Below are 16053 nucleotides of genomic sequence, written 5' to 3'. Positions count from 1 at the left end.
GACCCTGATCCTCTTGAAGTAATTTCCTACATGGCAGCTCTACTGGGAAAAAATGTTGCAGAGTCAGTTTGAAAATTGTCCTGTTATACACAAATTCTTCTGTTTTTGTTTTTGAATGTGCTTTTACAGAATAAAAAGTTGATTTGTTATTTTAGTTTTTTTCCCCCAATCTCCTTTACTTTTAGGTTAAAAATTTCGCAGTTATTTATCTTGTGGATATTACAGAAGTACCTGACTTCAACAAAATGTATGAGTTATACGATCCGTGCACTGTCATGTTTTTCTTCAGGTATGTTCTCTTATCTTAAAGTTGTTGTTTAAATTGAATAGATGGTCTGGAAGTTTAATGAGATCAAGAAATCTTTAGATTCTTTTATTTAGGAGGAAATCAGTTATGCAGTCATATTATAATATAGTTTGTATCACCAGGCAATCAATCTTTTAAATAATTTTCAGAGTAACAATTCCAGTTTTAGCATTTACTCAGTAACAAATTACCATTTTGAAATAACTGCCCAGGAACCTAGGGGAAGTGTTATTAAATGGAAGACATTCTTACTGAAATTTAAGATACCTTTAAATTTAATCTGTTGATGAAAAATGTCTTTAAAATAACTCACTTTTTAAATGTATCAATGACTCTATTTAGCATCCTTTTGTGATATCCAAGAGGAAAACCTGTACTTAATTACTTTGCTTATAAATACAAAATCTTGTAAAAAGTCTTTTATCAGCTGAAAAATTCTATTGTGTACCCTAGTCAGTCAGTCATGGGCTCAAGGAATAGACTTTCCCTAATCACCTTAAATTAATTTGTACCATGATTGGCAGCTTTGCATGAAAGGAAAATGCGGAGTTAGGCACACAAGAGTCCGATGCAGACGCAAATACCTTTGATGGTATTTATATAATAAAGTTAAGTAACATCATGAGTGAAAAAAATTCTGTTGTGGAGGTTTAATTTGGAAAGAACTCACCATTTTAAAAAAAAATCACTGTTTTTACTTGTCAAAATTTCGTACTGTTTATTGTTACTACAAAAGTTAGTAAGTAGCAATATAAACATTAGGCCATACTGCAGAAGCGGAGCTCCCTAAAGGTCGAGGAAGGTCTGGGTGGAGTGTGCAGGGTGTGTATTCGTTTTCTATTTTCTGTAACAAACTTGGTGGCTGAAAACAACACCATTTATGAGCTCAAGGTCTGTAGGGCAGAGTCCAGGCAGGCTCAGTGGGTTCTGCCTCGAGGTCTCACAAGGCCAGAGTCACGGGCTGGGCTGTCATGTAGGCAGTTGGTCAGGGAAGAATCCACGTGGCTCACCGGGGCTGTGGGCTGGATCCATCTCCCGGTGATTGGGGGTCTGAGGTCTGTTGCCGCCGGGGCCGCTGTCTGCCTCTAGAGGCCCGTCTGTCTTCGAAGCCCTGAGCAGCGAGTTGAGTCCTTTTCGTACAGCTGCTCCAGCTTCCTGTTCTGCTTTCAGAGGGCACTTGTGATTGGATTAGACTCACCCAATAATCCAGGAAGGTCTTCTTATTTTAAAATCAACTGATGAGTAACCTTAGGGACATCTGCAGAATTCCCTCTGCAGTGCAGTGTAACTGATCAGAGGCATGGTGTCCCATCATAGCACCGTCCCAGGGATTAGGGCGGGAAGTAGCAGGAGTTATTTTAGCATTTTGCCTACTGCAGCCTGCCCTCCGGCTCCCAAAGATTCACATCCCTCCCATGTGCAAAATTGGGTGTGGCTGAGGCTTCCCAGGTGACCCATTAAGCACAGCTCCTGGACACAGCTCCGTATCTGTGGCCCCCTCTCCAGGACGCAGTGTGGGACAGGCACAGGAAGCGATTTGGGTTCACCGTGGGGCGTCAGGGTTCGGAAGGGGGCTCTGATGCGGCACTGGGACCATAGTCCTGGCCCAGTGCCTCCCCCTGGGAGGGTTCTACCCAGTTTTTCCTGCCTTTTTTATGAAAGGCATTTGCAGCTGGTTCATTTTTCAACCTGCTTCCTGCCAGCAGCATTTTGGGGTTGCATCAGCCCCTCTCACTGCGTGCTCTGTCCCTCTTAGCCTGAGCCAGTCATGTTTCTGTCCTGGGCACCGGGGCTGCCCTCTGCCCGATGGCTGCTTCCTGGGGGAAGATCCTGTCCTGTGACTGAACCTTCTGACTTTTAGGTCTTTACTAGGTTTCAGCAGAAGGTGGTGTGCCCTCTGTGTCAACAGCTCAGCAGCCATTTCTGGATTTCAGCATCTTTTGCTACCTGGAGAGGCTGAGAAATCTTCTGGGTTAACGGATCTTACTCCGGTTTGTCTCCCTCCTTTTACTATAAGCAGTACGAACCCAGGCAGCGCCTTCAAGACTTTGCTTACGTGTCCTCGGCTGGTATCCATGCTCATCACTTTGCAGCGTCACAGACATTCTGCCGCTGTGCAGCAAGGATCCCTTTCCTCCACTCCCCGAAATGCATCCCCACCTCCTTCCAAGCCACGTTTCCACTAACAGGCTGTTTAAGGCAATCTCGGCCTTTTCTGCCGTGCTTCTCACGTTTTCCCAGAGCCCTCCAGGTGGGCCGTGGGCACCGCACTGTGTAGGGCCCACCTGGGCGGGGCTGCCCTGACGGGGAAGGAGGTTGCAGAAAGGAGTCGAGTGGCGCTGCGGCCACCGTGTGTTTTGATAGTTTAGGACTGATGCTGCACTTCGAAAAGGGGACAAAACCTACTGTTTCTGTGACCCGGGATTCCAGGATTCTAAGACAAGTAGTAACAGTATTTTAATTAATTTATTCACCAAGTATATATACGTATAGGGTCCTGCTGGCTTTTATGTCTAGTGCTGGGACATTAAGTCAGATAAGACAGGCTTCCTCCTATCACAGACCGTCATCTGATGGCGACAGCTGAGTAAATTAGCACAAGGAACCAGGGAGATGCAAGGGGACAGGTGATAAAGGGGTTCCCAGGCCCAGTTGCAACGTGTGTGCGTGTGCGCGTGTGCAGCCTTCCCTACGCCAACAGGCGATTCTTGGGCACCCTGCTGGAGGGATCTAGAAGTCACCTTCATTAACAAACTCACTGTGACAGAAAGGGTGCTTATGTACCCGTTTCACCTTTATGGCCCTAAAGCGTCTTCAGGAACGGAGGACTAGAGTCCAAATATCCCATCACTCTTATTGCAGGAAATTCCGAAGGTTTTGCAGCTGTGAGCCAGGATCTGTGGGTGAAGACCAAATGCATATGAGAAATATATTCTTCTGAGTGACCAAGTATATATTTTCCCTATAAATCACAGTATTGCAACAGGTGTTTACAGAGGCACAAACACTGAGCGCAGCAGGGTGATAGGGAGTGCCCAAAGGCTGCTGGGTAAGGTTGGCATGAGCCACGTGCATCCCAACGGGCGAGCGCAGGCAGGGGCACAGGGCAGCGCAGGCCGCACGTTTGGGGACCTGCGGGGATGAGGGAGGACGGGCAGGTGAGGGCTGGGGAGTGGCGGGTGCTCAGGGGAGAGCGTGTCGGGGCCCAGATGCCCGGTTTCCTGGGCCAGTGTGTGGACTTGGAAGGTTCCTGGAAGTGAGTGTTTGCAGCAAGAGAGAAGCATCAGGTCTGCCTTTTGGAAGCTCGCCCTGGCTGAAAGGAGGCCACGCTGTGACCTCAGGATGGATGGGGCACGCACCATGGAACAGCAGCCGGGGGCCAGACGCACAACCTTGCAGAAACGGGAAGCTAAATTGATAAAAGTCAGTGCAGCTGGTACAAGAAGCGTTAATGTCTTTCTTTTATGCAGTGCCCCTATAAATTCATTTCAGAAAGAAGCGTCTTGAAAGGTCAGTCTACGAAGAATTATAGAAATGCAAAATATCATTTATTTCACAGTTAGTATGGCTTTCAATGAAATTTACACCAGGTGCTCACAAGAACACCGTGACAAACGCACACATTGCCTTTTTCAGGTGAATTAGTGCAGCCCTCTGGAAAACAGTTTGTCTTTCCACGTGACTGAAGCTGTGTCCTTTGGCCTTGATTGCCCTGTAGGTTTTTTGTCTTAGGGAGTGCAGAGCACGCGGAAGGAGCTGTGTGTTTCTTTAAGCAGCATTTAGGTGGTTTCCAGCCTGCTAAACAGTGGCGGACCCGCTTGATTGTGTGTGTCCTCGTTCGCAGTGGGAGATACAGGTAGGTTTTCCATAGGATTCTGCTTCAGAAGCATTTTCACGAGCACGGACCCCCTCTTGCCCACCTACAGGAACAAGCACATCATGATCGACCTGGGCACTGGCAACAACAACAAGATCAACTGGGCCATGGAAGACAAGCAGGAGATGATCGACATCATCGAGACGGTGTACCGGGGGGCCCGGAAGGGCCGCGGCCTGGTCGTGTCCCCGAAGGACTACTCCACCAAGTACAGATACTGAGCCCCGTCCAGTCCTTGTGCATGCGGTGCCGTGGGGTCGTTCTCACGCGGAAACATTTTCAACTATTTAAAGCCTGTGAGAAAGCGTTTGGGGAAGTACACAGAGCTCAAGGAGCTGGAGGGTTCTGCAGTGAGGGTGGCATTGCCTCAACTTTCAGTCTGCCTGGTCCTTGTATTTTTGTATCAGCAAATATCTGTAAATATCTAGCTGAAATAAATAAAATACATGGTGATGGGAACAGTCAAAATCATTTCTTATGAAAAGTAGTGTATAGATTAGTGATTTTGGTAGTCAAGAATTAACTCTTCACTGTTGAGTGAGGTTCAGGTGTGGGTCCCGTGGGGCTGCTGTGGTTTGCACACTTGTCAGAGTCTGTCTGAGTTTCCTGGGTCTCCTGTAATTAGGGACCTCAGACTGGTGACGCGACACAGTTCTGGAGGCTGGGGTCAGATCCACGTGTCGGCAGGGCTGGTCCTCCGGGGCCTGACGGGGAGTCTGTTCCTAACCCCTGCTGGCCCTGGTGGTTTCTGGCATCTTTGGGTCCCTTGGCTGGTGATGCCTCACCCCAGGCCCAGCATTCGTCTTCACGCGGTGTTCTCCCCGTGTGCGTGTCTGTGTGCAAGTGTCCCCACTGGGTGGGGGCCACCCTGCTCCAGCATGACCTCATCTCGACTAGTTACACCTGCAACAGCCCCGTCTCTAGAAAGGGCACATTCTGAGGTCCTGGGGTGAGGATTCCCAACATGTGAACTTTCAGGGGGCACAATTCGACCCACAGCAGAACCAAAGGCTTGAGTTCAGGAAAAGGGAAAAAATCATTTTTTATTCTTCTGGTTATAAAAACAGTGCAATAATGATTTTTGGACTCCGTTTAAATATAAAAAGTAAGAGGTGTTTCTCATGCCTCCTAAGATTGCATCTAACGCACTTAAATGCATCGTATTTTCCATAGCAACCATGACCCTTCAGTCCGTGTAGCTAGTTTCCTTATCACAATCTCAAGTTTCTCTCCTGAGTCTCTTACCCCAGCAGCGTGTTGTTGGTTGGGATCTTCACAGGCACATCTCAGGGCACACAGCCTCTGAGGTGAAAGAGGGTACATACGGCGTGGAGGCAGCCCGGGGCCTGTGGGGGGCACACCCTGGAGCCCCTACCTGGTTTCACAGCCAGGCTCTGTCGTTACTGAGGACCTTGGGCGAGTGGCCCCCAGAGCTCCGTTTCCTCCCATGTGACGAGGATGATGGTGTCTGCTGTCCGACCTGTGTTACACGCAGATCAATTAGAACAGGGCTGGTGGGCCCTCCGTGATGTGAAAACACCCACTGCCTCGTCAGATTGACTCATTGTTGAAACACGAGGAGTACATACCAAAGAATGAAATTAACAAATACAAGAAAAGCTACACACTTACTCGAAGGAGTGTACTTTTAAATGGATATAAAATTCAGATGTAAATCTGCAGTTTAATATCTCCAGCTTTAATTTTCCCATTTACAAAATAGTATAATACCATATCAAATGAAGTGCTAATGAAAAAAGTCAACGTGACCCCAAGTACCTGGCATATAAGAGACATTCAATAATATATTTCCGGGACTTCCCTGGTGGCACACTGCTTAAGAATCCACCTGCCAATGCAGGGGACACGGGTTCGAGCCCTGGTCCAGGAAGACCCCACGTGCTGCAGAGCAACTAAGCCCGTGCGCCACAACTACTGAGCCTGCGCTCTAGAGCCCACGAGCCACAACTACTGAGCCTACGAGCCACAACTACTGAGCCTGTGCACCTGGAGCCCATGCTCTGCAACAAGAGAAGCCACCGCAATGAGAAGCCTGCTCACCGCGACAGAGTAGCCCCCGCTCGTGGCAACTAGAGAAAGCCTGCACGCAGCAACGAAGACCCAACGCAGCCACAAATAAATAAATAAATTTATTTAAAAAAAACAATAATATACTTCCGACACTTACTCAAAACAAATACTGTAGCCAGTAATCACCTGAAAAGACGCTCACCGTCATTTCTGTGAATGTACCAAAAATCATTGAATTGGATGCTTTAATTGGATGAATTGTACGGCATGTGAATTAGATCTCATCAATAAAGCTTTATTAACTGTTAACAAAAAAATAAGCAAGCAAAAAGCTTACACTTTACATTTGTAAACACTGTATATTTATCGTAAATTTTATTTATAAGTTCATTCACATTTGACTTTAATAACTATCTTTTTCACTGGTGCTTTGTAACTGCAATATTGTTGAATTTATAATGATTTGGCCTCTTCATTCCAAGTTTATATCTTATTGTTATAAGCTTATCATTGTAATAATAAGCTTATAGCTTATCACTATCTACCTCACCCTGAACCAAGTAACTTATAAGCCATTTTCTCAAATCCGTCCAAGCACCTGCCACGTAGATAGTCTGCAGAGAAGGAAACTAAAGCATAGATTGCCCAAAGTTACAACTAGTCGCAGAGGACATGAATTCAAAACCTAGGTCTGCAGGGCTACCAAACCTTACCTCACTGCTGTGCATACTGCTTTAGTCAAGTTGAAATTAACTAGTAGAGAAAGTATGCTGATACCCCTGGTTCTCTGGGCATCGAGTGACTTCTGTTTCCCAACCTTCCCAGGATGGCTTTTATGCAAAGTCCAGGAATGGCAGCTGACACAGAGGCAACCAGCCTAGGAGGTACAGAACATATTCAGGAATATAGTAGGTCATCAGGTACACTAGAGAGACTGACATACACACAGCAGACATGCAAGAGTACTCACTGCAGCACCATTTGGAAACCAATGGCAAAGAGTCAAAGGACTATTACACTGAAGTTAGTTACGTTGTCTAGACCTATACATATCAACACAGGTGAATCTCAAACTGCTGAATGGAAAAGCCAGGTCCGGAGGACACTACGGCATGATGCCATTCATATAGTTTTAAGACACTGAAAACAAGATGTGAAACAGTAAAACCATTAGCAGCCACAGTGTTTGCACTAGGCTGTTACGTAGGCGTCCAAGGGTCTGTGGGCTTGACTGCCCTATTCTGCCTGCGCCGAGTCCGGACGAGACGGGGAGCTTGGGGCACCAACAGAATCAAAGCATCTCCCATGTAAAACTACCCTAGAAAACCGCATCACCGATGATTGCAAAGACCACACTGAAAGTTTGCTTTCTCGGGTTGCTCAGTCAAAATGCAGGGTGTTCTTGTGACCTCCCCAGATTGCCTGGGAAAGTCTGAGGTCTTGAAAATCAGACCAGGACATTTTGGAAGACTTGCTTTGAGTGGGTATCATTTTGAATTGTTTTTCCTACACTGTTTTTATTAATGGCTTTTAAAATGCATCTGATCGTAGCATTCTTCTGTGGCGTTTTTACATTTATCATCAAAGCTCCCCCAGGAGCTCAGCGTCACCTCCCCTGCTCTCTGGGGGCCACACCACGCTAGTCTCCTCCAGTCATTGCTGTTGTCCCCAGCCCTCCCTCTGGCCTCCGGTTTTCTTGTTCAAAAAGTGGTCAAGTTTTCACACATCTCCATGGACAAAAAGATTGCAAAGTATTCTGAAGCTCTCCAAATTCATTCATTAATTCAAAGAAAATGTTTGAGTAGCATCTGGGCACCTGGGGTGAACAAAATCAATCCAGTTGCTGCCTTGTGGAGAAGACAATCAAGTGATCACAGAAAAGTAAAGTTACAGCCGTGACAGTCAGCAAGAGACCCCATAAAAGTACTTCAGACCCGGACAGGCGCTCAGGAAAGAATCTCTGAGGAAATTATTTTCAAGCTGCGATCAGATATAAAAAGTGCTAACTAGGCGTGTGCGTGTGTGTGTGTGTGTGTGTGTGTGTGTGTGTGTGTGTGTGTAACTCCATTCCAGAGGGGACCTCAGGAGCCAGTGGTGGGAGGGAGCGGGGCTCGTCCTGCGGGGAGAGTGTAGCGGGATGCGGGGCGGGCGGGGCGGGCGGGGGTGGGGGGTGGGGGGGGGAGGGGGGTGCTGGCAGCTTTGGAGGCTTTGCTTGGGGAAGGAGGTGTAAGGTGATGGAATTTCAGTTCTGAAAAGATCTTTCTTGCCCAAGCTTGGAGCGGCTGAAGGGAGATTTGTGGGGAGTTAAAAATCTATGGTAATAGATTGGGCAATTGTAAAAAAGGAAGTGAAATGTGAGAATTTAAAACTTCAGACAACTGCACCCGGAACTTCTGCCTTATAGATTCATCCCTTTATTATTAAGCTTTATGTTTTCATAAGTTTCATAACAGATACACGAATGCAGGATTTGATATTGAAGTAACTCCATTTTACTTAAGTAAAATGCTTTCTACTAAAATGTTGTTAGTCCAATTTAGATTAGAATAAGAGTATTTAAATACATGTAAATCCATCTGTTACTTTCCCTCTTTTCCCTATGAAAACATTCTCGTTTCTTTTAAATATATGTAACAGGGTGCTGGAAAAACGCAATTCTTAATAAAAACATTAGGAAGATATAGAAACAGGTATGATATTATGAAATGCCAAATAATCTCTTTAAAGCTAGATGTCTGTGGTTTGAGTGAATAATTGAGATGTCAGTCAGATGAGCCAATAAAAGGGGATCAGCCTGGGACTTTCTTTAGAAAGAAGTTAGCATATTTTGGACAATATCAATGTTTTTATTTTACTTAATAACTAATAGAAGCTTTCTTTTCTACTTATTTAATTTCTTAAAAATCCTGGACTCTAAATTGTGTTCTATATTATTGATGAAGGCTCAAATCTGTTTAGTTTACTTTAATTCAAGTATTTGCCCCAGTTTCTACTAAAATTATAATTATGGCTAAGATGCTTTGAGATTTTTCACATAATCAAATGGAAATATCGTGATTTTAAACCACCAAGAATATTGGATTTAAATGATGCTATTTTAAAACTTTGGGTTTAAACTTTGGGTTTGCATCACTGTCGGGGGTGTGAAATGACCCTTCCTTTCTTTTCTTAGGTGCATTCTGCTCAGTGCGCTTGGCCTGTGGTCATACTTCTGGCCCTAGTGAAATGTGCAGAGAATTCGTGGATAACAGTGCTCATTAAAGCATGATTTATAATAGCAAGGAAGTGAGACATAACCGCGAAGTCCAAGGAATACTTAAGGGGATGGTTAAATTATTTCAACCACATAATAGAATATTAGTAACCATAAAAAGTGGGTATGAAACTTTCACCTGGGGAAAAGTGTTTATGATATGAGAGCAGGATATTAGATTATAAACAATATGATCAGCTATATAAAAGTCCCTGCATAGAAAAAAGTATTGACAGTGGTTAATTCTAAATTGTAGAATTATGAGTGATTTTGACTTTTGTATAAAGAGTATGATTTATTTTATATGCAGGAATAATGTTATTCTTTACAATGAGAGCCTTTTTAGGTGATCATAGCTCTATTCGTACTTCGGCTCAGAGACAGGTGAATTGAACAATTGTTTGAAAGCATCTCTAACTGACAAATTAAACTTAGGTGCAATCTTTGTGCATCTCCTTGGTAACTACCTCTGTGGGGGCTGGAGCAGGTGAGGGTGTCCCAGGAAGCAGTCATGGAACTCCTGCATCACCTGTTTCTTTGGCTGTCCTTTGATTGGTTTCCTTTGATTTGGAGAACATACTGTTAGAATTTGCTTGGACTGGGCAAATTAAACCAAGTCTTCCCCAAAACTGTGTGACTGGAATTATTGAATTGGAATGCAGTTATTAAAAAAGCAACTTCTGGGATTTCCCTGGCAGTCCAGTGGTTAAGACTCTGCACTTCCAATACAGGGGTTGTGGGTTCGATCCCTGGTTGGGGAACTAAGATCCCACATGCTGCAGTGGACAAAAAAAAAAAAAAAAAAAAAGCAACTTCTATCAGAAAACTTCTTGTGGTATTTTAAAGAAGGATCTATATAGAACTTAATTCTGGAAACAAAATTGCCCTCATGTAACTCGTGCTTTTCCTCCATGATTTACAAACGTTAGGTGTGCATTGAAAGGTGTGCTGCCAGTTTACAACCATCGTTGTGAAGTGGTTGGTCGCCTTCTTACTTACATTCTTATTGCATCGCCTGTGTTCTTTTAATGCTTTAGTTTACTAAAGTGAATTCTTAAATACTAAAAATAAGAACTCGTGTTAGGTAGATTATTACTCAAAAAGTACAGTTTTCACTGTTTCACATTTTCAAATGACTGGTCTACTGTCCTCAAGTCTGTAAGAAAAAAGTGGAAAGAAGTAACGATTGATTTTATATATCAATTAATGTACAGTTACGTAAACTGGAATCCAAAGCTATCAATAAAATTAGCTTACTTTCTCGTAATTACTAGAACAGTTTTGTACAGGAAAAATTCGGAATATAGAAAACCCTAAATGTTAGATGATGTTCACTTTAGTCAGATGGAGTCTGTGTGGATTCACAGCTTAAGGGGTGTGTTCTTCAAGTGACAAAGCATCACTTTGCATCAACAGTGTGGAGAGGTTCTCCTCAGACAACAGCGTGCCTGCTTCCTTGCAGCAGGAAAGGTGTTCAGATGTCGGGGCGGCGGGCCAAATCCGCTGGCATACGGAACAGTAGCTCCTACCATCTGGGGGTCATGGACTCCCCTCCCCACAGCAGGAGCACAGCAAGTTTAGGGGGTTTGCCGAATCCCCTGAAATCCACAGCGCTGTGCTAGGAATCCTTGACCCAGCAAAACCAACAAGCACAGATTTAGACTCACTCAGGTCCTTCTTTTAATTTAAAAGGCATTATCAGCTTTTAAACACGCTTTTAGATATCTGACCTTCTCTCATGCTGCTTTAAATAATGGCTGTACGTGCATCAAAAAAGTGAAGTTTTGGGGCTTCCCTGGTGGCGCAGTGGTTGAGAGTGCGCCTGCCGATGCAGGGGACACGGGTTCGTGCCCCGGTCCGGGAAGACCCCACATGCCGCGGAGCGGCTGGGCCCGTAAGCCATGGCCGCTGAGCCTGCGCGTCCGGAGCCTGTGCTCTGCAACGGGAGAGGCCGCGACAGTGAGAGGCCCGCGTACCGCAAAAAAAAAAAAAAGTGAAGTTTTGATACCTACTCATCCATTTAATTTGATGCCTAATATATGGTGGGTTTTGACCAAATTTAAAACAGCCAGCTGGAGTCTGGGTGATGACAGGAAGGAACTAAGTTACTGGCCGCCATCCCCTTCCTGGCAGCGTGCCCAGAGCTGGGCTTGGTGCCCTGCAGAACCTGGTCCTCAGCACCCAGAGGGTGGAGGGAGGAGAAGGCTCCAGGGCAGGTGGACCCGTCTGACGCAACCTCCCTGGGTAGAGCTAAGTATTCATCCTGCAGACAGAACTGGAGCGCCCTCCCCGAGGTCTGCAGCTCGTGTGTGCAGGACACAGATTCCAATGACCCTTTCTACCAGAACAGCGGATGTAGAAATTGATAAATAAGTCACTGACAGGTGAACTCACTCTGATTCAGCAGGATGAGCACGGATGGTCTGCCAGCTGACTTGGGATAACAATTGACAGAGAAATAGGAAAGCAAGGAAAACAACAGCATCTAATTGTTCAACTAAAATTAGAATGTGCTCATAGGATCAGAAGATTATGTCAGTGCAGCATGCTTGAGTATCTTCACAAAAGACAGAAGGTTTGTGTCTCCAGGTATGTCACACAGATACATATTCAGTCCAAGACCCGAAGCCAAGCATTTACCTGCATCTTCAAGATGAAGTGCAGAAAAAAACCCAAAACACTAATTCGAAAAGATACGTGCACCCCAATGTTCATTGCAGCATTATTCACAATTGCCAAGATAACGGAAGCAACCCAAGTGTCCATCAACAGATGATGGATAAAGAAGATGTGGTGTGTATATACAATGGAATACTTCTCAGCCATAATAAAAGAATGAAATTTGCCATTTGCAGCAACATGGATGGACTTGGAGGGCATCATGCTAAGTGAAATAAGTCAGACAGAGAAAGCCAAATACTGTATGATTTCACTTATATGTAGGAAATCTAAAAAATACAACAAACTAGTGAATATAACAGAAAAGAAGCAGACTCACAGGGCTTCCCTGGTGGCGCAGTGGTTGAGAGTCCGCCTGCCGATGCAGGGGACACGGGTTCGTGCCCCGGTCCGGGAAGATCCCACATGCCGTGGAGCGGCTGGGCCCGTGAGCCATGGCCGCTGAGCCTGCGCGTCTGGAGCCTGTGCTCCGCAACGGGAGAGGCCACAACAGTGAGAGGCCCGCGTACCACAAAAAAAAAAGCAGACTCACAGATATAGAGAACAAATTAGTGGTTACCATTGGGGAGAGGGAAGGGGGAGAGGCAACTAGGGGTAGGGGATTAAGAGGTACAAACCATTATGTATAAAATAAGCTACAAGGATACATTGTACAACATGGGTAATACAGCCAATATTCTCTAATAACTATAAATGGAGTATAACATTTAAAAATTGTGAATCACTACCTTGTACACCTATAACTTATACACTATTGTACGTCAACTACAATAAAACCTTCAATTAAAAAATAAAACTAAGACTAAAAATTAAAAATAAAATAGTAAAAGAAAAAAGATGAAATGCAAAATTCCACTGGAAAAGAAATATTTGCATTCTGGGGGGCGGGGTGGGCTCCTCAGGAACCACCCATGAAATGGGGTGAGAACCTAATGCACATGTGTCTTCTTTAAATCCTTCCATGAACGTCTCAAACAGAAGCCACTAGTTGTCATCCCCAAGCACTCATTCATCATGACTTGTGTTTTGATTGAAAACTAATTTGAGGGATGAGGGTGAAAAGTACTTTAACAAAATCCAATTTTTAAATAATAGTTTTCCTTTAAAATGTGCACTTTTTAAGGAACAATGACAAAGAGTGTTTCTGTTCTATTTAGAAAAGAGCATTTGTGAATTTTTTTTATTATTCCTGAAGGTTTTTCATGTAGTGCAGAAGCAGTAGTTCCCTTAGTGAACAAATATGGGCTTAAATGTTTCAAGATGAAAGCAGAAGATATGTAAACGGTGAACACCTGAGTGCCTTAATAAGGCCTCGCCATTTGCTCTTGAGCAGAACTTTCAATCCCAGCTTGCACCATCAAGTCGTTCACATTCTTCTGCAAGTCTTCAATGCGGCCTCCCATTTCTTCCAGTACGAGGTTAAGGAGAACAGCACATGGAATACGGGCACCTACCCAGGTCCCTCAAAGCCTCCACGTAAACTGCATCACCAGGGCTGATAAAAATGCCCTGTGGTGCATCTAAAATGAGGGAATCAAAGGCAGCGGATGTGTACTAACACCTTAAGTCAGTGCACGTTAATCACATCCCTGAGGGTCTGTACGCGCCTTTAATCTTTGCACGCTGAGCCCGGTTCTGAAACCTTGGCTCCCTTTCTGTGGACATGGATTCGGGGATATGAGGTTGTCTGGTATGTTTAACTATGTTTTAACCAAACTCTAATCAGTATGTAAATACAATGAAAATTAACTGTGTTTAAAACAAACTTTCCTACTGTTTATAATTTTATCCTGTTTCAGAATCTCTTTTTCCCTGTGGGAGCCCATCTACAGGATCGCTCTGCAAACAATTTGTACACATTTTAAGGCAGGAGTTTAATTGTGTGAAGTGAGTTCACTTGGCCAAGTCTTAGGGCAAGTGTCCCTTTTTCTGGATTTTCTTAAACCGGAAACAAACATTCCACCTAACTCTGTTTGAATCCATGGCTTACCAAATGGCGAGCTGCTGAAGTTACAAAACAAAACAAGGCAAGGAGAGCCAGATAGCGTACCCTGCACTGGAGACCTAACCAGTACCTGTGCAGGGTTGACTGTTTGGGGGAGTATAAGTGCTATTTAGCAGACTAACCAGATTTCTTTAGGGCTTGCTGGGAAGCCCCACTGGGTGGTATGTGTTGTTCGTGTGTCCTTGTGTTTTATCCTTGCCTCATGAAATGCCCTGTATTGCTGGTCAAGCAGGAAGTAATTACCTGTGAGCGGTAATTAATACATCAGGATGCCATGTAAAGGCACAGACGTAACCACCAGGAAGTCTTAGGTCAACAATTATCCACTAATACAGAAAACAACAAGATGGTCCACGACAGTTCAATAGTCCAAAAGCAACCGCAGTGTTTGTTATGAGACAGAAAAGGATATTTCTCAGGTTTAACGTTGCAGTCAGAGCTTGAAAGTGTTCTTGAAGTTCCTGAAATAGATTTTCTGCCTGAAAAATGAACCACAAGTGAATATATATTTCCTTGTGAGGCAGAGCATTCTAAGCGCCATGGAAGAGAACCATCTATATATTCCATTAGTTGATTCCCGACCAGGTGTTAAGGCCTTCCCACTCAAAGGGTAAGGAAGGTCTAGTCAACCAACAGCACTGAACAGTGCTAGCCAAATGCGTAACTGCCTAAATAAGCCGGCCCGACCTTCACCGCACACCACGCACAACAAGTGACTCACTAAATAAGCCGGCCCGACCTTCACCGCACACCATGCACAACAAGTAACTCAAAATGATCACACGCTTAAATATAAGCGATAACCTATCAGACGTCTAGAAGATAACGTAGGAGAAAGTCTTATTAACCTTGGGCTCCTCAAGGACTTCTCGAGAAGGCCTGAGACAGTCACCAGACGCACCCACCGTGGGCCTCTTGCTCGCCCACACTTGTGGGGATTTATTAGCTGGGATTGGGGTTGCAGAAATTGTTTACCAGGCCGTACGGATATATCATCTATGGTGACTGACAGCAGGCGGTATTGTAAGTCGCCCCACAGTTTACAGATTTAAATCTCATACCATTTACGACACAGTTCACTCCTGGCACCCGTGTATTATCTCCATTTTAGAGCCCAGGATATGGAGGCGGATCTCCACCTGGAGCCTGCGTTTACGCATGCAGAAGGCCCTCTGTCAGGAGCTCTTCCCCTCAATCATGTCAGGAAAACGTGGATTCGAGTGTGCACAGCTAACCAATTCTTTTTAACGAGGCAAACTGATCAGTCCTGACCACTGGTTGTCTCCTCTCGGCGCTGCGGCTCCTTCAGCGAACGGGAAGCAGGACCGCTGGCCTCCCGGCGCTGGGCGGGGTGGGAGGGGGGGGAGGGGAGGGAAGGGATGGGAGGGGGAGGGGGAGGGAAGGAGGAGGGGAGGGAGGAGGAGGGGGGAGGGGAGGGGAGGTAGGGGAGGGGAGGGTGTCCAGCCCGGGAGCGAAGCTTGGCGCGCGCGGGGTCCGACTTACCGCGTCCCGCAGCGCGCGCCCGCTGGGGGCTTCGGGGCCCCGCGCGGCCATGGGGGTGTCCCCTGGGTCCGGGGTGCGGGGTGTCCAGGTGGGTCGGCTGGTCCCGGGGCCGGTGGCTCTGTCGGCTCCGCTCCGCCGCCCGCGGCTCCCGCGGCGATGGCCGTGGATCCACCCGCGCGGCCCGGGCTGTGCGCCCGAACTGGGCCGAGCAGCCTGGCACGGAGGTGAGGCCGTAGCGGGGCGCAGGTGGCCGTCCGGGCGGGGCGGGACCTCGCCGGACCAGCCGATCCCGGCTACGCTGTTGGCTTCGTTTTCATTGCGTCAGAGCCCAGAGTGAGCACGACCTTTTCATTATCACTGTGGCAAAGAACATACAACCTACACGCCGTTCTCGCTGT

General features: G+C 45.9%; 2 protein-coding genes across 7 annotated transcripts in view; one reads left to right on the top strand and one right to left on the bottom strand.

Moving 5' to 3' along the window:
• TXNL4A (thioredoxin like 4A) overlaps window positions 1-7965 on the top strand; it is a 15911-nt gene extending 7946 nt beyond the window's left edge. Inside the window, exons 3-4 of one of the 4 annotated variants that reach the window (XM_060029274.1) lie at window positions 186-289; window positions 4234-7965. In XM_060029274.1, the coding sequence (XP_059885257.1) occupies window positions 186-289; window positions 4234-4405 (276 nt within the window). In that variant the 3' untranslated portion in view covers window positions 4406-7965. The remainder of the gene's footprint in view (window positions 1-185; window positions 290-4233) is intronic. The other 3 variants (XM_060029272.1, XM_060029276.2, XM_060029275.1) reach the window with 3 other exon arrangements.
• Window positions 2733-16053, bottom strand: HSBP1L1 (heat shock factor binding protein 1 like 1). Of its 3 annotated transcripts, none has more exons than XM_060029279.1 (4): window positions 15656-16053; window positions 14565-14631; window positions 13440-13558; window positions 2733-3204 (listed from the first exon to the last, which is right to left on the bottom strand). In XM_060029279.1, exons 1-3 carry the CDS (start codon window positions 15704-15706, stop codon window positions 13449-13451), a joined length of 228 nt encoding a protein of 75 aa, XP_059885262.1. In that variant the 5' UTR covers window positions 15707-16053; the 3' UTR covers window positions 2733-3204; window positions 13440-13448. The 3 variants fall into 3 exon arrangements, with proteins under 3 accessions (XP_059885262.1, XP_059885261.1, XP_059885260.1); XM_060029278.1 differs by lacking the exon at window positions 2733-3204 and adding an exon at window positions 11494-12609; XM_060029277.1 differs by lacking the exon at window positions 2733-3204 and having other exon boundaries at window positions 11494-13558.

Source organism: Delphinus delphis, chromosome 13 (assembly GCF_949987515.2).
Source record: "Delphinus delphis chromosome 13, mDelDel1.2, whole genome shotgun sequence".
Classification (NCBI taxonomy): Eukaryota; Metazoa; Chordata; class Mammalia; order Artiodactyla; family Delphinidae; genus Delphinus; species Delphinus delphis.
Note: the sequence above shows the minus strand (reverse complement) of the source record. Positions and strands in the feature narration are given on the sequence as shown.

What these genes read in the sequence shown, in the direction of transcription:
- HSBP1L1 (XM_060029279.1), bottom strand. Translation starts at nt 15,706, where the DNA reads ATGGCCGCGCGGGGCCCCGAAGCCCCCAGCGGGCGCGCGCTGCGGGAC. An exon ending in GGCGCGCGCTGCGGGACGCG is followed by an intron (nt 14,632 to 15,655) that starts GTAAGTCGGACC and finishes TTCATTTTTCAG; the next exon opens with GCAGAAAATCTATTTCAGGA. An exon ending in TGCAACGTTAAACCTGAGAA is followed by an intron (nt 13,559 to 14,564) that starts ATATCCTTTTCT and finishes TTAACCTCGTAC; the next exon opens with TGGAAGAAATGGGAGGCCGC.